The sequence below is a fragment of the Cydia splendana genome, chromosome 6, assembly GCF_910591565.1.
Source record: "Cydia splendana chromosome 6, ilCydSple1.2, whole genome shotgun sequence".
Taxonomy (NCBI): Eukaryota; Metazoa; Arthropoda; class Insecta; order Lepidoptera; family Tortricidae; genus Cydia; species Cydia splendana.
In genome coordinates this window covers 15,709,791-15,733,236 of record NC_085965.1, presented here as the reverse complement: position 1 = coordinate 15,733,236, position 23,446 = coordinate 15,709,791, and the positions used below count along the sequence as shown (strand labels likewise).

The following is a 23,446-nucleotide window of genomic DNA, read 5'->3' as shown; positions in this document are numbered from 1 at the left end:
TAATGGTCAACAATAATCTGTCATAAAATGTTGTAAAATAATACAGTTTCAAACTGATTAGTTTATGTTAGTTTGTTTGTAATATTTCTATTGACATAAACATTGGAAACACTCAAATGCATATTTTTTTCTAATAGCTCACTTCAATTAGCAGTCCTTTACCTAAAAAAATTGTATCGTACTTGAATAGGTTTGCTTAAATAGGTACTTAATATTTGTAAAGCTCCAAGTAATTATAAGTTAATGCGGTTTTTTACTTTATTAAATTGAAGAACCATGCAAAACTACGTTTACGTAATCTGCCATGTAATTCTCTAAGCAATGTCGTTCGTGAAATCCATACTTGCATTGATATTAAACCTAAAATTTGTTGTCAATGATGTTGATAGGAGAATGTCATGGCTGGACAGGTGCGATAATGGCTCATGATCAGTAAATAAAATGTCATCCTACGTATGTTGATAAGTCGGCCAGGTACCGTACCGTATAATATTTATTGTACTATTATCGTGTATCCTAATAGGTCTACATAGTAGCTTTGTATAATTATAATGGTATAGGGAGTATTACTGCAATGTTCTGCCGCCAGAGTGCAGCACTAGCACAAACTGTAAACCATATAAGAGTAGCTTATAATATACTATGCCGTAAACAGTTTTTAGACCAGTTTTCACAGATTATTTGTTACGAACAAATATGACATTGATGCATCGAGGAGGTTTGTTTACTGTTTGTTCTAGTGGCGCCCCCCACGCAGTTTTGCGTAATATTGCCTATTATACTTAATACTTACACTAGATAATATTTATGCTGGTCAGTTGTCGTACTGATTTGGGTTCTAGCCTCCCGAGTCCCGCTTGTAATTTTTGCAGTTTTGAATTTGGAACCTTGTAGGTACCTATTTTATTTTAATCTAAAATTCGATTTGGATTAAAGCCTTTATAAAGGCCTCAGGGACTCAGGAGGCTAGAGTCTGATGAGCGAAAAAAAATGAGTTTTGACATGACGATAGTATCAACCTTCAAGTTAGTTCCTTTACCTACCATGACTCATGTTTTTTCGCACAAACTCTTAATAATTGTGTTTTACGTATGTACATACACTGTGACAGGTACTGTACTAGCTCAGGCAAAGAATATAACGGTGCGGCCTATGTATGTATGTATCGACAGGTACTGTAATTGCTCAGGCAAAGTATATAATGGTGCGGCCTACGTATACTTAAACGTATGCCTGACAGGTAACTTACTGGCTCAGATCCAGTGTATAATAGAACATCCTACGTACGTAGCGTAGATATGCCGGTGAGGTACCGTACTGATTCTTGTCCAGTATATAATGGAATATCCCACGTATGTAGTACAGTTGTCATCAGATATATCTGAGCGGCCAGCGAGCTCACAAATATCTGAACATGACTTTATTGTCAAGGTGTTACAGTGCGTGTTCAGACATTTTCGACCACCTCGTCCGCCCCGATATATCTGATGGCGACTGTACTACGTACGTGGGATATTTCATTATATACTGGACCAGAATCAGTACGGTACCTCACCGGCATATCAACGTACGTAGGATGTTCTATTACACACTGGATCTGAACCAGTAAGTTACCTGTCCGGCATACGTACATACGTAGGCCGCACCATTATATACTTTACCTGATCAAGTACGGTACCTGTCCGGCATACGTACATATGTAGGCCGCACCATTATATACTTTACCTGAACAAGTACGGTACCTGTCCGGCATACGTACATACGTAGACCGCACCATTATATACTTTACCTGATCAAGTACGGTACCTGTCCGGCATACGTACATATGTAGGCCGCACCATTATATACTTTACCTGATCAAGTACGGTACCTGTCCGGCATACGTACATACGTAGGCCGCACCATTATATACTTTACCTGATCAAGTACGGTACCTGTCCGGCATACGTACATATGTAGGCCGCACCATTATATACTTTACCTGAACAAGTACGGTACCTGTCCGGCATACGTACATACGTAGACCGCACCATTATATACTTTACCTGATCAAGTACGGTACCTGTCCGGCATACGTACATATGTAGGCCGCACCATTATATACTTTACCTGAACAAGTACGGTACCTGTCCGGCATACGTACATACGTAGACCGCACCATTATATACTTTACTTGATCAAGTACGATACCTGTCCGGCATACGTACATATGTAGACCGCACCATTATACACTTTACCTGATCAAGTACGATACCTGTCCGGCATACGTACATACATAGGCCGCACCGTTATATACTTTACCTGAGCAAGTACAGTACCTGTCCGGCATACGTACATACGTAGGCCGCACCATTATATACTTTACCTGATCAAGTACGGTACCTGACTGGCATACGTAAATACGTAGGCTGCACCATTATATACGTTACCTGAACAAGTACGTTACCTGTCCGGCATACGTACATACATAGGCCGCACCGTTATATACTTTACCTGAGCAATTACAGTACCTGTCCGGCATACGTACATACGTAGGCCGCACCATTATATACTTCACCTGAGCAAGTACATTACCTGTCCGGCATACGTACATACGTAGGCCGCACCATTATATACTTCACCTGAGCAAGTACATTACCTGTCCGGCATACGTACATACGTAGGCCGCACCATTATGTACTTTACCTGAGCAACTACAGTACCTGTCCGGCATACGTATATACGTAGGCCGCACCATTATATACTTTACCTGATCAAGTACGGTACCTGTCCGCCATACGTAAATACGTAGGCTGCACCATTATATATTTTACCTGAACAAGTACGTTACCTGTCCGGCATACGTACATACGTAGGCCGCACCATTATGTACTTTACCTGGTCAAGTACGGTACCTGCCCGCCATACGTAAATACGTAGGCCGCACCATTATATACTTTACCTGAACAAGTACGTTACCTGTCCGGCATACGCACATACGTAGGCCGCACCATTATGTACTTTACCTGAGCAACTACAGTACCTGTCCGGCATACGTATATACGTAGGCCGCACCATTATATACTTTACCTGATCAAGTACGGTACCTGTCCGGCATACGTAAATACGTAGGCTGCACCATTATATACTTTACCTGAACAAGTACGTTACCTGTTCGGCATACGTACATACATAGGCCGCACCGTTATATACTATACCTGAGCAAGTACATTACCTGTCCGGCATACGTACATACGTAGGCCGCACCATTATGTACTTTACCTGAGCAAGTACAGTACCTGTCCGGCATACGTACATACGTAGACCACACCATTATGTACTTTACCTGAGCAAGTACAGTACCTGTCCGGCATACGTATATACGTAGGCCGCACCATTATGTACTTTACCTGAGCAACTACAGTACCTGTCCGGCATACGTACATACGTAGACCACACCATTATAAACTTTACCTGATCAAGTACGTTACCTGTCCGGCATACGTACATACGTAGGCCGCACCATTATATACTTTACCTAAGCAACTACAGTACCTGTCCGGCATACGTACATACGTAGACCACACCATTATAAACTTTACCTGATTAAGTAGATTACCTGTCGCCATACGTACATACGTAGGCCGCACCATTATATACTTTACCTAAGCAACTACAGTACCTGTCCGGCATACGTAAATACGTAGGCAATACAATTATTTACTGGACCTGACCCTAACCAAACCTACACATACGTAATATACACCGTGCTTTCATGGATAATTTTGGGCGTATCGACAGCTACTTATTGTAAGTAGCAAACACCCTACCTACTTATTGTACGTAGGAAAACGTGCCAGTGGTAAATTACGTAGCCGTACCAATTACTTTTATCAGTAGCGCGGCTACTTACGCTTAACTACGTACGCAACATTGTGCCGGCTATAAACGTCATGTTGTATCATTTTTCCATGTATTTTCCGTATGCGGGCTACTTAAAATTTTCTCCGTGTGCTGTCATAGGCAACAACTAAGATCATTCAGTTATCGCCTCTTTCAAAGCTCTTTCATCGTTGTCTAGTAGTATAAGTCAAAACTCACTTTGCAAGTACACTAGCGATTCAGGTTTGATTGCTGCTAGTTTCATGTCAGTAACTGAAGGCCTACCGCGAAAATCGAAATCTTCGTTATCTGTCTCTCTGTCATTCTTGCATATTCGAGCGATAGAGATAACGAAATTCCGATTATAATTTTTCGCGCTAGGCCCTTTGAACTATTGTGATTGTGACAGCCCTAATGCGCACGGCTAGAGCGGGCGTCGCCCGCGCAGCGCCGCGCTCGATAAGACGCTTTATGCGTTACAAAGAAATACATTATCGTTCAAGCTTTACTGGTAATAGTGGTAATCAATTCAACGATCAATTATATACTTTACCTGATCAAGTACGGTACCTGTCCGGCATACGTAAATACGTAGGCTGCACCATTATATACTTTACCTGAACAAGTACGTTACCTGTTCGGCATACGTACATACATAGGCCGCACCGTTATATACTATACCTGAGCAAGTACATTACCTGTCCGGCATACGTACATACGTAGGCCGCACCATTATGTACTTTACCTGAGCAAGTACAGTACCTGTCCGGCATACGTACATACGTAGACCACACCATTATGTACTTTACCTGAGCAAGTACAGTACCTGTCCGGCATACGTATATACGTAGGCCGCACCATTATGTACTTTACCTGAGCAACTACAGTACCTGTCCGGCATACGTACATACGTAGACCACACCATTATAAACTTTACCTGATCAAGTACGTTACCTGTCCGGCATACGTACATACGTAGGCCGCACCATTATATACTTTACCTAAGCAACTACAGTACCTGTCCGGCATACGTACATACGTAGACCACACCATTATAAACTTTACCTGATTAAGTAGATTACCTGTCGCCATACGTACATACGTAGGCCGCACCATTATATACTTTACCTAAGCAACTACAGTACCTGTCCGGCATACGTAAATACGTAGGCAATACAATTATTTACTGGACCTGACCCTAACCAAACCTACACATACGTAATATACACCGTGCTTTCATGGATAATTTTGGGCGTATCGACAGCTACTTATTGTAAGTAGCAAACACCCTACCTACTTATTGTACGTAGGAAAACGTGCCAGTGGTAAATTACGTAGCCGTACCAATTACTTTTATCAGTAGCGCGGCTACTTACGCTTAACTACGTACGCAACATTGTGCCGGCTATAAACGTCATGTTGTATCATTTTTCCATGTATTTTCCGTATGCGGGCTACTTAAAATTTTCTCCGTGTGCTGTCATAGGCAACAACTAAGATCATTCAGTTATCGCCTCTTTCAAAGCTCTTTCATCGTTGTCTAGTAGTATAAGTCAAAACTCACTTTGCAAGTACACTAGCGATTCAGGTTTGATTGCTGCTAGTTTCATGTCAGTAACTGAAGGCCTACCGCGAAAATCGAAATCTTCGTTATCTGTCTCTCTGTCATTCTTGCATATTCGAGCGATAGAGATAACGAAATTCCGATTATAATTTTTCGCGCTAGGCCCTTTGAACTATTGTGATTGTGACAGCCCTAATGCGCACGGCTAGAGCGGGCGTCGCCCGCGCAGCGCCGCGCTCGATAAGACGCTTTATGCGTTACAAAGAAATACATTATCGTTCAAGCTTTACTGGTAATAGTGGTAATCAATTCAACGACTGCCTTGTACTGGAACGTTAAGAACGTCGAGAACGTTGAGTTAAACTGTACAGATTTTATAGTTTGTTGAGTTATAGCATAAAAAATTTGACCGATCGCAGAAGTGATGTGCAGCTCATATATGTACGGTACGGGGTTGGTAAATGCAAGTTTGTAAGTTGGAAATTACTGGGTTTAATATAAATGTACACTTCACAAAATCGTCCTAATGTAGGCCTCAAATGCCAGCCCTTAGTTACCTACTGTCTACATTCTACGCTATGCAACAAAGTCCGTTAGTGATATCAGGTGCCAATGACCGAGCAGTAATTAACTGAGCTTTTATCACTTCAGTTACTTTGTTTCATTGGATATCATTGGTTCATAATCATTACTTAGGAACTTTAGATGCTCACTTCCATGACTCAATGGGGTTAAAAATGTACCTAGATAAGTAGTATTCAAAGGAAACGGGAGGTGAGATTTGTGGTCATAGCTCTTCTGAAAATTCAACTGTTTTGAAAAATACGCGTTCGTAACTTTGTTTAATATCCACAAATAAAAATGAATTATCCTCAGAACCTTATTTACCTAGTTCCCAATGTCGTATACGCCTTCGTGAAAATTATGATTTTAGTACTTGGGGAAACACCAATTTCCCAAATTCTAAGATGGCTTAATTACGTATGATATAATGAATGAACGATGTAGATCGACTCGCGCGCAGGCATCCGTGAGAGAAACGCGGGAAAGCGCGCACAATGCGCTGCGCGGTTTTTGCTCAGTCGCGATCTCGCGACGTGTTGCTATGGCAAGATACTGGCATTCATCATCATTCCTTAAGCCCTTAATTAGACCGTATTTGGACGACTACCCCGATGAATCGCCGAAGATTAGTCAGCCAACGGAATAAATAGAAAGATTAAACCAAAGAGTGGTTGATAACTGTTATCTAGTTTCTTTGTCAACAGTGAGAGGATAGGCCATCATCATATCCATCATGACTTTGCAGGAAGGAAGGTTATTTATATGTACTATATGTAGGCTCAAGCTTCGTAAATGCGTGTATAACGGCAGTTCTCCTAGGTTGGTAACTTGTTGGTATGCCAAAGATCTTATCGCTGTATCAAAAGAGACTATGTGTGATTCACAGCAAAGGTAAGAAAGTTTAGTCAAGTGTATTGTTTTTATTATCCCAGAGCATAACGGTAGATGATCGCATGGTACGAGCGTACGTTAAACAGATTTAATAAAGAAACTAACATCGAAATAAAGCTTATCTCGTTCCGGTGGTATAACTGTGCGGTCTTAACTATACTCCGAAACTCTGATCTTTAGGTATTTAAATAAAAGTAAACAAAATCTACCCTCAAATAGCTCCTTAAGCCAGTTGAGGGTAGATGACAACATTACATGATCAAATAATGTAGATTAAAGTCAAGTCGTTCAGTGACTGATCCAGGCGGTTTTGTATTTGGTTGGTTAACCAATAAATGTAACTACCCGAAAATTTACAAATTGTTTGTTTACTTTTATTTAAATACCTAAAGATACAGACTATAGGTATAACAAAATAACTCAAGGTATTAGAAACTCTATCGACTTTAGATTTTATTTAATAATATGTATATTTTAATTTTAATCTTTATTGCAAAACACATGAAGGTACAAATGGCGGACTTAATGCCTTTTAAGGCATTCTCTACCAGTATAATTATTTACAAAGACGAAAAAGTAAAATAAACTTTGAATTCTTGTAAGTATTGTATTTAGCCATAAAAATAACCCATTTACTATTTATATTCCTTAAGTTATAGCGTGAATTAGGTTTATATGCTTGATTACGGAGTGTGATGTGACGTGTAAATTTCATCAAGAATAAAATTTGTGCAACTGGCTGCCGTGATTTTCAACATCTCCGATTTATTTGGCATTTTCTAACGAAATTACTAAAGAAAAGTATATGCTGATGTTGATCCTAATTTCCATATGTAGCTAGTTGTAAAATTAGCAAGAGAAGGCAATGGAAAGCTAATTAGTAAGCAGTTTTGTAAACACAAAGGAGAGCCGCTCTAAGCCGACAATAAACGAAAAGCGATCGTTATCGTTAACATTTTACTCGCATACCGCGGTTCATAATCCCTGGCCAACACTTGCTAGTTGCTAGTTGTTTACAGGACCTATGGTTTGTTTACAATAATGAAAACATTGAAGTTTAATAACCCATGTTATGTGGTGTTTCGTGACGTGAGAACGGTAGATCTCATTCTTCCTATATATAGTTCCTACAGAGCTTTGTAAAAGGAAGTGTACTATGGGTTAATTATGACACTTTGATTCAAAAACCAAAGCAATCGCGTAACTTTTTAAGTGGACCCGTTTTTAATGAGGATTTCGATTTATGCAATGTCTCCAACCAAACTCTTATCTTATCTTATTGTTTTCGGGGGCCCTTGTGGATACACTTCGACCCATAGGGATCTTTTGTGCAGTTACCCCCTAGAAGACATCCGTCAACTACTCAAGAGCTTTTCCCACCATATCCATGTGTCGGATGATGGAGCTCATGGGTAGCGTTTTAAAGTCCTTTGGTTCCAGGTATCCTGCTCCAGTCCTTCATTCTTTGTCTGGCGAGGGCGTGACATTCACACATTAAGTGTCTTACTGTCTCTTCCTCTTCGCCACACATACGACAATCGGTGTTGTCAGAGTGTCCCATCTTGGCCAGAAATCCTTTGACCCCGTAATGGCCAGTAAACACCCCCGTTATGATTTGGAGTTGTCTTTTGCTAAGTTTCCAAAGCTTTTTGCTCCAGCCGGAGTCTATTCCTTGCATAAAGAGCTTTGCATGCTTTAGACCCGTCAGACTATCCCATTCTTCCTGGTGTTTGGTCTTGGTATGGTATTTAATAGCCGTTGTGATGGTTCCCTGTGAGAGCCCCACGAATGGTTCCGGACCTATAAGGTTACTTACAGATCCGGCTCTGGCGAGTTCATCTGCATTTTCATTGCCTATGAATCCCTCGTGCCCTGGGATCGATACCAGTTGCACCCTGTTTTGCCTTCCAAGCTGGTTCAGAGCTTGGACGCCATTATATACCAGTCTAGAGTCCACTCTACTCCAACCAAACTCAAAATCCAAACGTTTATCATCTTCAAAAGAAAATCAAGGGTTGTGTCTTTGGCAAAACTCGCTTCAAAATTAAAAACAGTTTTACGGAACTATAACTCTTGTACATATATCTTCTGTTAGAACATGTAACTCTATTGGATCTTGGATCGTGACATTCGTGACTCCACATCAGGGAGGGCAAGGCGGTCACTCAACTATTGGCATTTACATACAGAAGCACGGGGAGTACCTGTTTTTGTACTTACTAGACCTACCTACCTAACTAGACCTTCACAGAACTTTTTCTGTGAAGGTCTAGTTAGGTAGGTAGGTTTAGTAAAATGTTATTTCATTTTCTACGCATCTTTATGCGTAGAAAGTAAATGTCATTTTTAACCGACTTCCAGATCTCAAAAGGAGGAGGTTATTGAAGTAGCTGTTTTGCCACTGTTTCGCCCATAACGCATAATAATATTCGCCAATAAAGAAGTTTCTTAGTTTCATTGACAGCCTTGCATGTCCTATGTGCAAGCACTGGGATTACTTGTACTTTTACAGGCTATATACGCTCCCTATCGAGTCGTGAGCTAGAAGCGGCGGCGCGTGACTAAACATCAGAGCTAAGGCTGTTCGTCCACTTGTCTCTATTTGCATATTTATAGCTTCCTCTCCAGCCGCCTGAGATAAGGGTTTGCATGTTGCTGTAGTTTTGAATTGAATTAAAATATTCATTTCTTTGAATGATCGAAAACCATCGGTTGTATGTTTGAGCAAAGTAATGGTTTATTCTGGATATTGTATTACTTAATTGTTATCAAATGTATGATCGCGTTTATAACGTTTATCGATACTTACGTCTGTCTCACACTTACACACTTATCGGTACGTGACAGATGTATATCCCTAACGATAAACAATAAAACATGAGCTTCATGTAGCTGCATATACGTGCCGCGTCGATTTTGTAATGAGAGATTAAGATTTCCGACGTGGGAAGGAATGTTGACATGACATCAGATTGGAGATTTTTCACAGGGGTCAAAAATATAACCTAGAGAAGCCTAGATAAGAATTGCTACCGGAGTTTTAAGTTACATAAACATTTTTTTTTAACTTATACATATACATTCCGCTTATAAGTTAAGCCCAACGAAGGTGAAACTAAAACATAATGTATGCGATACCACAACACCGCGTTCCCACATAATAATTTCACCGCACGATACTTCAATCCGAATAGAACGGCATTTCTCCAGAGTTAAGCCATTTTCCATTTAAAAGGCATTTCATACAAACAATACAACAGATTCAGTAATGTTATTAAGTGGAACCACAACAATACGTCGTTATCGCGTTCGGAGAAGAAGCATAAACGCATCTTGAGAAATGCAAACACATTCGAGACCATTTCGAGACAATAGTGGACGCTGGGCGAGATGTAGAGATGACGACTTGCCGCCGACTTGTTTACTAACAATTCGGTGCAATGTGAAATCGGATGGAAGCCTCGATTGCATAAATGCCTTTAAAAGTAAGACAATGGATACCTGGAATGTTCTTCTGGATTGGCTAACTATTGTTAATGAAAATTGGGTGAAGTGGCAAGTTTTTGAAACTTTTAGAATTGCAGACTAGTTAAACATGAGATTAGCAAATAGGACACTCATGTACACTGGATTTTGTCGAGATTCAAACTAGAGGCCGTAGGTTTGGATACAAACCTCCTCTTGCATGGTTGTTAGCCTTTACAGGGAACATGTTTGAAACTCTTATTGTAACATTATAATCTGTACAATAACACAAGGTGCATTAACAACTTGATTCCGTGTAAGATTTAATCCAGATACAAACAGTTCTTATTATATGTACACAGACCAAGTGTATATGTTCAAGATAAGACAAAAAAGATTTACATAGAAATCATCCACGAATAAAATACAGGTGATCATTAGGCATAGGTACAGATTGAAACCGGGACGTCTCATTTTCAACTTAGTAACATAATAAGCAAATGTAGTAGCAGTTCTTTTCAATGCGTGTAGTGATTGACAGACATTAGACAAAGGCTTTACGTAAATCTGCAGGAAACAGATGCGCTTCCCTCAGTCCCCTACAATCAATCGCAATTAACTTTCACGTCTGCCCGTCTGGTTCCGCAATTACGGAATCAATGGGTTATTGATAGCATCTAGATTGCTTACTTCGATCTAGTTGTTTTGCTACATGTTGCTTCATTAGCTCTGCCGGCATTAGGTAGAAGTGAATGAATGAATGAATGAATGATGCTTTTATTGGAAACACACATACACAACAACATTAAAAAATGCTTAAGTCTAGGTAAATTTGAAGTTACAGTGTTGCGAGAGGTTCCAAAAAGGATAACACTCAGCATGTGTCGCAGCACATGAACAGTGTTACGACGCTGATTTTCAGTGTACCCATTGACACGTAAAACAAACACAAAACAACACAGAACATAAAAACAAAACCGAAGCAGAATACAACAGAATGTGCGGTTGACATGGTAATTTAATAACAAAATAAGAAAAATGAGACATGTTTATGAATAAATACTTACATAATACATAAATAAATATATAGACTCTAAAGCACAGTAGTCGGTACAAATACAGGTGGATGTAGGTAGGTATAGGTCGGCTAGGTGGGGATCGTTTGTTCCTTGAGTAGGTGCAGTTTCAGTCTGGATTTGAACATGTATAGTGAGCTGGCATTTCTTATTGGTGGTGGGAGATTGTTCCAGCACCGCGTGGCTGCGTACCGGAAGCTGCCACGGAAACTAGCCGACCTGTGCCTTGGACAGATGAGGCGGGGGGCTTGCCTTATGTGTTTACGGGAGAACGTTAGTCTTTCGTAGAGGTAAGTTGGTTGTTTGGTCAGCATAATCCCGAACAAGAGTGAAGCAAAATGTAATTTTCTACGGGCCTCCATCTTAAGCATATTGCCACTATTTAAAAACGGTGTTACATGTGTTCTTGGTGGAATCGGAAAACAGAATCTGGCACAGGCATTCTGAAGCCTCTGTAACTGAGTTTTTGCACGAGATAACAAGCAGTTTCCAATGACCGTATCGGCGTAGTTCAGTTTTGACAATACAAGGGTGTCACAAAGTTTTATTCGCATATCTACACTTAAATAGTTCCGAATCTTGTATAAAACTGTGAGGCGGTAAAAACAATTACGCGTAATTTCTAGAACGTGATTCTCAAACTGCAGTTTCTCGTCCATAATTACTCCCAGGTTTCTGGCTTCTGACACGCGAGGAATGATTTCGTCTAGAATACGGACCTGTGGGTTGCGTAGTGTTGTATTTGCCACTTGATTTTTGGTACCTAGTATTAAAAACTTTGATTTCAAAGGATTCAGAACTAAACTGTTTTTCTTAGACCAGTATGCAACCTGATTGAGATCTTGATTTAATTTTGTAATGGCTAAATTAGTATTTTCAGGCTTAAACGAAATATACATTTGTAAGTCGTCAGCATATAAGTGGCATTTACAATTGTTGATATAGCTTATTATGTCGGCACTGTATAAAATGAAAAGGATGGGCCCCAAAATAGATCCCTGAGGGACGCCCCTGGTGACTGTAGTCCTTTCAGAGACCAAGGATAAGCCCTCCGAGTTTCGTACTTCAACCTGCTGGGTGCGCTCGCGAAGGTATGAAGCGAACCAGTTTATTGCCTTAGTGTCAAATCCGTAGTACGTCAGTTTCGATAATAATAACAAAGGGTTGATTGTATCGAAAGCGCGTGAGAAATCTAGCAGAACCAGGATTGTGGCATTCCCATTGTCCTGAGCAGCGAGGATATCATCGACGACATCGAGAAGGGCAGTTGCTGTGCTACGTTTCTTCCTGAAGCCTGACTGTTTACAAGGTAAAATATTGTTTTTTTCCAGATATTCCACTAATTGTAGGCACACAACTTTCTCTAGTATCTTTAAGTGATTCATTTCTCTTAACATTCAAGAAAATAAGATGAATGTAAGGTGATTATCTATTATTATTATTGAGAGCCTGTTTTGTCCCACTGCTGGGCAAAGGCCTCCCCCCGTTTTATTGATTCAGTTGATTATTTATTTACTATTAAGTAGTTATTGTTTTTATCGGAAAACGTTAATACGTATCACGTTAATAGAATTACAAAATATTGCAGAGGGTAGGATATTACCTCAAGTGCGCATAAGATAACGTGAAGAAAGCTGGCGATATCACACAAATTATGTTGGCAGTGATAATACTGCCTGGGGTCTATGGGAGCCAGGTTGGCCTAAGACGGCTTAGGCTAACACAGATTTTACTACATAAAAAGAAACATACCTTGTTTAACAGAGACGTATTTATCGTTCAACGCAGCCACGAACGCCGCTTGAGGCAAGCTGTCCTCCAGAGAGAACAGCTCATCGCGGGTGACAGCGGTGGAGCGCGTCTTCAAGACGGCCTTGGAACCGATGGGGGCCAGGTAGGCGCCGGTGCCGTCGCGGAGCGCCAGCGCTCCCGCGTGGTACTCGGCGCTGAACAGGCAGGCGGGGGTACAGCTGTCCAGGAGCTGTTGAAAAAGAGAGATTATAGATAATTCACTGGCTCAGTGACCCAAAGAGGATCTTGGCCTCTGACACAAGAGAGCGCCACTCTGCCCTATTCTGCGCCACTTCACGCCAGTTGGGTATCCCGAGGACGGACAGGTCTTAGGGCTTCGTCAGAGGTTATAGTACATTTCAATAAAATCTACCTATCTATTCTAATCGATCTACCTATATTGAAACATTAACTCTTTCAACCTTTCAATGAAATGATGGTAACTATTATCAGTGCCCAAACGCTCTTGGTCCTTGCTACTACGCATGTACTTCTTGAAACTTATATTGTGTCGAGTAAACCGCACCTTAGATTTTAAAGTACGTTGTTATTTAGTTTGTATCAAGATTGAAAAAGAGGAGAAAGTACCTGATTGAATGTCATCCCATTAACATTAGCTTAGAACTCATATGCTTATCTGAGAGTTTGCATTAGAAACAGACAACCTAGTTATTAGTACATTTTCTTTAGCTGAATACAATTCATAACGACTCCATATGATGTTATGAGTTAACCCCGTATTGTCAGTTGTATCTCGTAAACTAATGTAGTCCCATGGGAAGAAAACAATAAACAGCTTGTTAACATTCTATCGTTTGCCGCGTTCGTGCCACGCATCGTTTATGCCTTTGATTATCAACACCAATGTAATTGTTATGGTTAAAAACTCCATTGTTTCCATCATTACAAAATTATTAAGAGTATAATCGACAAATTGAAACTAGATAAATCTTAAATGTGCTTCATGCATGGAAACGGATGTGTTCGGTGAAAATTATGCGTCACTGACACGCGCGTACTTACTACACATAATAAAAAAACCTAATAGGTCAGGCAAGATTGCTAAGATGCACTCACAGTATCATGATAATGATCATGGCCTGAAATATTTGCTTAATGGCAATGCTAATCGAACGTCTTTTTGTAGGTTGGTTATTGGAAGTTTTAGGTACCTATATGTAAAATTTTATGAAATTTATACAAGATTTTACATACACAGGAAGATGAGGAAGACAATAAGACCAAAATGTAACGTAAAAGAGTAATATTTCAAAAACCAGGCATAGGTATTGTTTCTTGGATTCAGGTAAGCAGGACCTTTTACTATTACGAGTAAGTCGGTTTAATAGTTTATATAAATTCAAAGAAGTAGTATACTGCAGTAATCCATTATTCGAAAGAATTAAGCTGACAGCGTGGGAGGCATATTTTTCAACTTTACAAATAAGTATACATAGCCAGAAATAGAATAGAACTAAGGAATAGCCACTTATCACAAATTTGCATTACTTCGTTGGCGCAGCGTCGCCCTGACAGTTGACACAGCTGCGCTGGAGTCGACCGAGACGTATTTACACATTATTGGAGAGAATTGCTATGGGTATCGATGTAACTGGGACTGAGAGATATCACACAATGGATATTTGTGTATGTATTACGGTTCAATCGAGGCCGGCTTTGTGGGAAAGTGCTGATAATGCTAAATTTATGAGGTTGTGACTATGCATATGCGAGAATAACAATATAGGTTTGATGGGTATGAATAGTTCTTTTGTTCGATAACTATGCGGTTCTTAATTAGGAGAAAATAACAGTTGTTTTAGCTGTTTGTTAATTCGTCATAATCTTTATAGTCTGCGTGCTATCTGTAATACTAAATTCACTTTCGCGTCTTATTTAGATGATTATGGAGATTTAGTGATGACCTTGTGATCTCTGGTAGAGGACGGCATACCAACCAAGACTTTTTCAAGCAAAGAATTAGTGACTTCACTTAACTACAGACTACCAACCAGGCCTTTATATCAACGTCTGTTTGACTTGAAGCTTGTGCAGGTGAATTGTCATCTGTTTTGTAAAAATCTAAGACTTTCTACCAGGCTGCCAACAAATGAATGAAGAAGTCTTCCTCACCTTCCCTCCAGCGCTCAGGTATTTGTTGTTGTACGTGTATGGCGTACTTGCCGCCCTCGTCGGCGCGGAACTCGAGGGTGAAGAGCGTACCTTCGCCCCAGGGCACGTTGGCGTCCACATGGATCTCGTCCAGGGTCTCAGAGAGTTTAGGGAAATGCTAGCGTCTCCAAACAGAAGAAACAATCCTCACCTTCCCTCCAGCGCTCAGGTATTTGTTGTTGCACGTGTGTATGGCGTACTTGCCGCCCTCGTCGGCGCGGAACTCGAGGGTGAAGAGCGTGTCCTCGCCCCAGGGCACGTTGGCGTCCACATGGATCTCGTCCAGGGTCTCAGAGAGGTGAGCGAAGCGCTTGCGTCCAATTGAGCGGAGGTTCATCTGGAAAAAATGTTTTCGTTAGTTTTGGTTACTAGCATGCTATTAAATTGTCTATAAAGATGAGTGAATGAACATAACTGAGACCGGGAAACAAGGGGTTGCCGGCGAAGCAAGTGATAGGAGCCTATAGTCACGAACATAAAGTCAGTCTTTCCGGGTATGTTTGAGAAAATAAATTTTAAGCGCGTCTATCATGACCTGTACGTGTACGACCCAATGTTGTGAAAATACCGTGTGTTATTGTGGAAAAGAGTAGTTAGTAAGGTACCTATGTATCTTGAAGTTGTCTGAACAACACACGTAGATATTAATTTGGTCAATACAACATTTTGTGCAAATATGGGTAGTTTTATTGCGTTTTATTTTTGTTTTGTTTTTGTCACTAACGTAAAAGTTTTCTTATGCTATGTACTAACACTAACATGGATTGAATTATTCGGAATAAAAATATTGAATTGAATTGAACAGCGAATCGAAATAATAACAACTACTTGTATTACACAACCTTGATTAAACTTAAGGCGTTACATAATACTCGCAATTATACAGTCGTCTTCGTTTCTCTTTGGTTTCATATAATATATAATACGCAATGACTAGAAGGTAGAACTCAATCACTTGAGAATATAATCTCATGATAGCTAGAAGATATATTCAAGTTGCGGAATTTGCTTATAATAACAGATAATTAATTGACGCCGATTGTTCAGCAGTTTTAATTAAATGTCAATGCGCAAAAGAAATAGTTATTAAAAACCAACGCATGCGTCGTTGTCACGCACTGGCAGGTACCTACACACCGACCGCATGGCAGACGACTGAGACACGCACGCATTTCTGTCAGTTATCCCGCGAGATTTTAGCTAATGTAGGTAAAATAAATAAAAATATGATAGGTCCTTCTATCCCTGCAATTAAATACACGTACATTCGTACGAGTGGCGAACGCCAATTTGTGAAGAAATAATTTTTTTAACAATATTTATTTATTTTTAACTTTATTGCACAAAATAGAAAGTATAAAAAAGCAGACTTAATGCCTAAGGCTATCTTTATTATCTATCAGTCAACCATTGGGCCAAACAGAAATTTACTTAGGTGGGTGCAATGAGATAATTTTATATTGCAATATGTACTTAGTCTGATTTTTATGCCAATATACAAAATAGTACGAGTCTTAAGCGTCACACATAAATTGTTAATGTTCAGTCACTGAATTTTGAAGTAAATACAACATGAATCCGCGTCAACAACAAATAACAAAAAGGTCGCTCAAGCTTTTCCTTCATAAGAGGAATTTTTATATTTTCTGTTTTATAATTAATTTTAAATTACTGACGGAGCGTTAATAATAACAACAGTTATGTATTATGTCGACATACCGTAAGTCAAATTACGTAGTAGGTACGTGTAGTTATTGCACATTACTATTACTACGACAGAAGATGTCTAGACAAAGTTTATGGCCTAATAATTGAGTCATAAATGGTGCACGCGATACATATTGGCACTTAACTGACAAAGCGCACCATGGCTACAAAACTGAAAGGTTCTTCTAGTTCATTTGATTTGTATACTCTATTAAACTGAAGGTTAGGTAGGTTATTTAGACCATAAAACAAGTAAGATTAAAAAATAGTATGTACTCATTTTACATATAAAATTAGTTATTTATACTGGAGCAGCTCGACTTACATTGTTTACTAGTACTACACATAATTGAACTAAGACAATCCAACATTTTTAGTCGTCTATTTCTTGCAAAGCTAAGGGAGCTGAAGGGAGCTAGCACACGGCGACTTAATGCAGCGATTTAGTAGCGCAATAGTAGCGATGGAGAATCGTGTTTACGTTTGCGACGGTATATGACATATGACGGGCGACAGCATCGCAACTGTATCGCCACTGAATCGCTGCAAAAAGTCGCCATGTGTGTCCTAATCCTAAAGATGAATACTGGACGGTAGGTGTAAACCCATCCCAACGTGCCGACATCTCAATCTGATATCGCCTGCGGCTTACACACGCAAGAGTGTGCATGTGACGATTAGATAGATGTAGACCGGAGATATGATAGGGTGACGTTTAGATGTTCGAGAACGTGATAGTACACGTCACTGCTTTTCTTAATTTTAAACTGATACTTAGAAATTCTTACTGAAGTCGAGCTACTTAATATTGCAGAACTTGGCTCTGCGCCTGGAAGTTATGGGTTATTTAAGTCTAGTAAATCTGAAATTTTGACAAAATTTTACAGTGATGCGCTCGGATCGTTATTATATAGGTAATTGTAATAGGAATAGGTACTTATACTTAGGTCATTGTGAACTCTCGACGCACTCTGTGACACTTTGACATACATATATATGTATGCATGTGCCCCTAAAATATTCTTCAGCGGGGCTAGTAGTCAGCGATAGACTATGCTACGGAAGATTTTATATTTTATTTATTATTATTTTAATCCATTATTTTGTATGTAGTTCTTTGACATTAATATTATATGTTTAGTTTAGAATTTGTAATGACATATTAAATAATAATAAAACTGTAAATAATTTGCACGCCTGCATGCAGGTTGAATATGTATGGAAAACTTAACCATAAGATCTTACCTTGTTACCATATTCTAGCAAATAAAGATATTTTGATTTTTGATAGTCTAGCGCTGTCTAGCGTTAATTAGCCCGAATATTCTCCCATTTATAAGTCAGGGTAATACCTGGGGGCGTGCCGCGAGGTGTACATGCCAGAGCTCGGAGTCGCCGGGCACCTTGGCGCTGCAGGCGAGCTTGTCGGAGCCCGAGCCGAGGAAGTAGCCCCGCTCGACGTTGCGGAGCGCCCAGCGCCCGCTGTTGTCTTCAGACACGCTGGAACAATAAGGTTAATATTAGGCGAGGGTATAAATACAGGCTGGCCCCAAAATACGTTGACAACATTTTTTCTAATTATTTTATATACTTACGTAACTAGTACAAAGTAAGTTAATAATTAAAGCTACAGTCTTTTTATGCAACAAAAAATAATTGTCTTCAAAATAGGCTCCTTTCGCTTTGATACACAAACGCAAACGTTGGTTAAAATTTTCAACGAAATGCCGCAGCTCCTCCAAGGATATTTTGTCCCATTCTTTGGTAAGTGTTGTTTTTAGAGCGTTTACTTTTGTGTTTAGTACCACATTCCGTTGTCTCTAAGATTGACCACAAACTATAATCCATTGGATTTAGATCACGATCAGGCGAGTAGGGTGGCTCTTTTGAACTTATGAATCCCGAAAAATTAGCAGTGGTGCATAGACAATTTTCCCGGATTCATAAATTAAAAGAAAATTAAAATAGTTATTTGTACAACAAGAGATCAAAGTTTGATATTTCTTCGAGTGTTTATTTTGAGTCCCGTGCAAGCGAAAGATTCTTCTAATTTAGAATCTTGAGCGTAGTAAGGGACTCAAAAGCGCACGAGATGTAAATAACTTTGATCTCGTGTAGTACACAAAATTTTTCACCTGAGCAGTGAGAACATACCTATTAGACAACTTGAAAAATGTAATCCTTCTGCACTCATGTTTTCTTAAGATATACTTACAAACAATTAAGTTTAATTACCGCAATCGAACACAAAAACAAAACGTAATAATAAATTTCAGTAAAATCATATGGAAATAACGAACATCAACTGACACTTCAATCGAAAACTTTTTTTTTGTAAAAAAACATTGTAGGATACGGTCCGAATTGCGGATACGTACTATTTGTCATGTCAAGTATGATAGAAATTCTTAAAAGTAAAATAATTAATTTTGCGTGATAATCTGTGTATTTTGTGAGTTCATTATTTTAATTGAACAATAAAATACCTAAATTATAGTATTTTATCAGTTTTTATCAAATCTTAAACTTTATTTTTATTAACTAATTATTAAAAATTCATACTCGTACGTGGTTTGGAACGATGCGGTCTGAAGTTTTCGGGGGTCTATTATAAACCCTCAATATACCGTTGAATGTCGTTTTAACTTTTTTTTGTCTGTTTCTTTTTGCTAACAGTGTGAAAGGGACAGAGATAATAAAACCCAAGTATTTCGAACATGTATTAGACCCCTCATGTTAAAATGACATTTGACTATAAAGGTCACTTGAATGTCATTTTGCTCACTGTTTTTAAGAAGCTGCTGAGGTGAAAAAAAATTGATTTAATTTTAAGTAGGTATCTTGACTTATATATTGAACATATCATTAAACCACTACCTACAACGGAAAGAAACAACTTTAAGGTGATTACCTTATAACGTACACACAGGAACTCGCTTGTATTGTAAACTGAATGAGAGAACGTGCACCATTTAAAGTGCACACGCCTGTATAAGTTGTATTAAACATTCAGCAGACGCAACGACAATTCAATCAGGCCATTGTCTTCGCCGCTTCACACTTGCAGACATAAAGCGATTATTCCGGCATGGTTGCGAAACGTGACTTGCCCTTCAAACTATATCATTTATGAATAATCTTATTGTGCAGCCATATCTGATTTATACCTACAAAAATCTCTAGATCAGCGTCAAAACTTTAAAGTTATCTATCCATATTATATATGGACGGTCAACTGAAAAAATATGCGTTAACACCCAATCATCTCAAAAATATATCCCATACAATTAAGAATTAAGAACTATTATGGGACATATTTTTGAGTAAGTTATTGTCTACACCCATATTTTTACAGTTGACTGTACATATGTAATACTATTTACTCACAGTAGGTTAGCATCACGTTATCATTGTAAGTTAAATAATATTATGGACATATTCCTGAAATAGAAAAAAAAAACTCATACATTTAATCATTCCAAATGGTGTATACCTATTTCTGTGCTTTTTAGCTTTAAATCTATCAATAACTATGACCTAAACTTGAATTAAGTATATTGCATTCTTGTTTGGTTAAATTACTTAAATTGATATTTGACAGCATTTTCCCATTTTTGAATGTTTGAAAAGTTAACTTGCGCCGCGCGCCTGGCGCTTCGATTTCTAAACAAAAACTTTAGGCAGAAGTCCTAAAGAGTCTGCAAATAGTGACAACCAAACCTACCGCAACAATCCAGACCGAGATTAAAATCCCTTTGTCGTTTCAAGCTTGTAGCGAAAGAAGCTGTGCTGGAGAGGAAATAAAACCCAATCTGCCGTGAAACGAGCGCCCAAACAAGAAATACAATGGGAAAGGGACGACTGTCCGACGTGGGAGCGTTCGCATTGTTGGCTGCCGTCAAAGGATGTCGGAAGTTGTGGTAATGCGGTATTTGGACAATGCCAGTTTGGGACAACGGTACCTATATTATTTCCCTATTTTTACGAATATCCAATATCATACGTGATACGAATAATGTTATTATTATGTTAAGTATGCCTATAATCTAATTACCGTAAATTAATAGGTATTTATTTATATATGTAAATAGCAATTTCATTTCAATCCGTAATCATGTGCCGATGGAAATGATCCGGAATGATTATACCCAGGCTAGGAAACATCGACAATATCGACATGCACTTGCAATTCACTCAGCGGTGAATAGTTGACGGAGATGTCCGTCGTAAGCGTCATGATTTGCAGACTTCTTATGCATTTGAGAAAAACATTACGTTGAATGAGATAAAACGGAAAACCAATACTACCCGATGGTAGAGAAACTGATAACCGAACACGGTTAAATATCGTTACCGAGAAATTACTAGCCTGGGGAAAAATGCCTTTTATGTGCCAATCAGAATCACTAAGCGCATATTGCCTGATGAACAACTGTACCTTCCTACATTACGGGTACATACTCGTTACCGTTGTTGTCGAAATTGCCATAAAAAATAAGCACAACTATATTTGTTTTGTGTTACGGGAACGCGCGCCGTCAACAATCTGTGTTAACGAAGCTGCATTCTCGCTAACAAGACGACTTATTAGCCTGGCTTGTAAATAAATTCATTAATAAGAGTGATTACACGATTGTTATCGGCTTTATGATGTCGAACGCCGAATCGTAACTTATGTAGGTACGTTCGTTGATAATAAATTATAACATCACTTTTGAGGTACCTACGTACCTCAAAATTGGATAAATGTAATATTTTAGAGTTACTTAATGCCTCTGTCGAAAAAGACAACAGTAGGTACTGTAAGCCTAAGGCACCTAAGAGCTCATACATAAATCTATTCCGTTCATAACCTATATAATAAGTATAGGTATCTAACTACACAACATGCTACCACTACAATAATATTATTAGAAACTAAACTTAATTACGATAAAATCAATCATTTTCAGCTCCTGACGAAGAAGTTATTCGAGACTAGCTTTTACGAATTAGATTATTACCTACATTAATTACTACATTATTGACGAACGATACTTATTTGCCTGGTAAACTGAAACCTCCATTAGCCTTATCCTGTTTTGCGGGGATGGTTGTTTTCACTAGGACCAACACTGACAAAAGGCACAACAGACACGCTTGAAGCAGCCTCCAGAATGCAGAGCGTCTCCTTTCTGAATCTCTGGAATGACAATGGGTCTTGTATAAACTCTCAGGGAGTGTAAAGCACCCGAGGCTAATTAGGATGCGTTGAGAGTCAGCCAACGGTCGTGTTCCCTTTACTAACTAAGCACAGGCGAGTCGTGGGACGCATAGAACCAGCTTAACTATGAATTTGAGATGTATCTAGGTGAAATGTGAAGAGATGGTAAGAATTCGAGACTTCGATAAGCCTTTGAGCCTTTTTGGAGCACGAATTAAAAGGAATCGAAACGAATCCACTATTAATTAAAAGCAGCAAAATTCTGCAAACTTTATCATTTCTCACTTCACTCACGAATATGAAAAAGGTGGCTTTAGGAATTTCGAAGGATGGGCTCGAAAGGTACCATAAAAATTTTCTTTCTACTTGTACTATGTCCAAACTTTTTAATATAATATGGGTATTGGGTAGGTATGTAAGTCTTTTAACTGCCTATGAGAAAGCAATAAATCTTACCAAAATGTCAGATTTGCAAGGCTTGCGGTTTGCACCTCTTAACATTTTGTTGACATTAGGGTGCATGAAAATGTCACGAATTGCAGCGATATTAGCGGCAAGTGTGCCTTTTGAACGTTTTGAATCGAGCAATCAGTAAAGGTATATACTCTATATATAGAGTATATACCGTACCTACTTTTAGATACCTAAATGATAGCTATTGTTACTTTTAAATTTTCTAATGCCTATGGTTCAAAAGTGACAAACCAATACAGTATAGTTTGCAATTCCTGGCCTGTGGTATATTGTATAGGTAGTTGTATACAATACAATATGCCACCGCCAGCAAACCCCTGCCTATTGTATTATCACCATTAACTTCCACATCTCGAGCGTGATGAGGAATAAAACAAATTACTTGAACTAACATAATCTTGGCACGCTTCCCTACAAATTACAACACTTCTCTATGCTTGCCATGGCATAATCTATCTTAGATTCAATGGTATAAAGTTCAAGTTAAATTGTAAAGTTACAGTGAAACTTGCTTTAGTACTTGTATCTTATGTTACTGAAATAGGGTCTATATTGTAAGTATGATAAAGACCCTATGACACCCTAGTGTGGTTATAGATTGTCTGCTCAAGATCGATCGGGTTGAACGTTGTTTTAAGGGCTTTAACTCCGTAATGAAGAGTTAAAGTCAACTGAGCA

At 39.0% G+C, this 23,446-nt stretch overlaps 1 protein-coding gene across 1 annotated transcript in view; it reads right to left on the bottom strand.

The window, feature by feature from the left end:
* Positions 1 to 23,446, bottom strand: part of LOC134791690 (protein singed) — an 83,227-nt gene that overhangs the window by 23,430 nt on the left and 36,351 nt on the right. The window contains exons 4-6 of the mRNA XM_063762791.1: positions 18,444 to 18,591; positions 15,536 to 15,721; positions 13,174 to 13,402 (exon numbers count right to left, since the gene is read on the bottom strand). Coding sequence (XP_063618861.1) covers positions 13,174 to 13,402; positions 15,536 to 15,721; positions 18,444 to 18,591 — 563 coding nt within the window. The remainder of the gene's footprint in view (positions 1 to 13,173; positions 13,403 to 15,535; positions 15,722 to 18,443; positions 18,592 to 23,446) is intronic.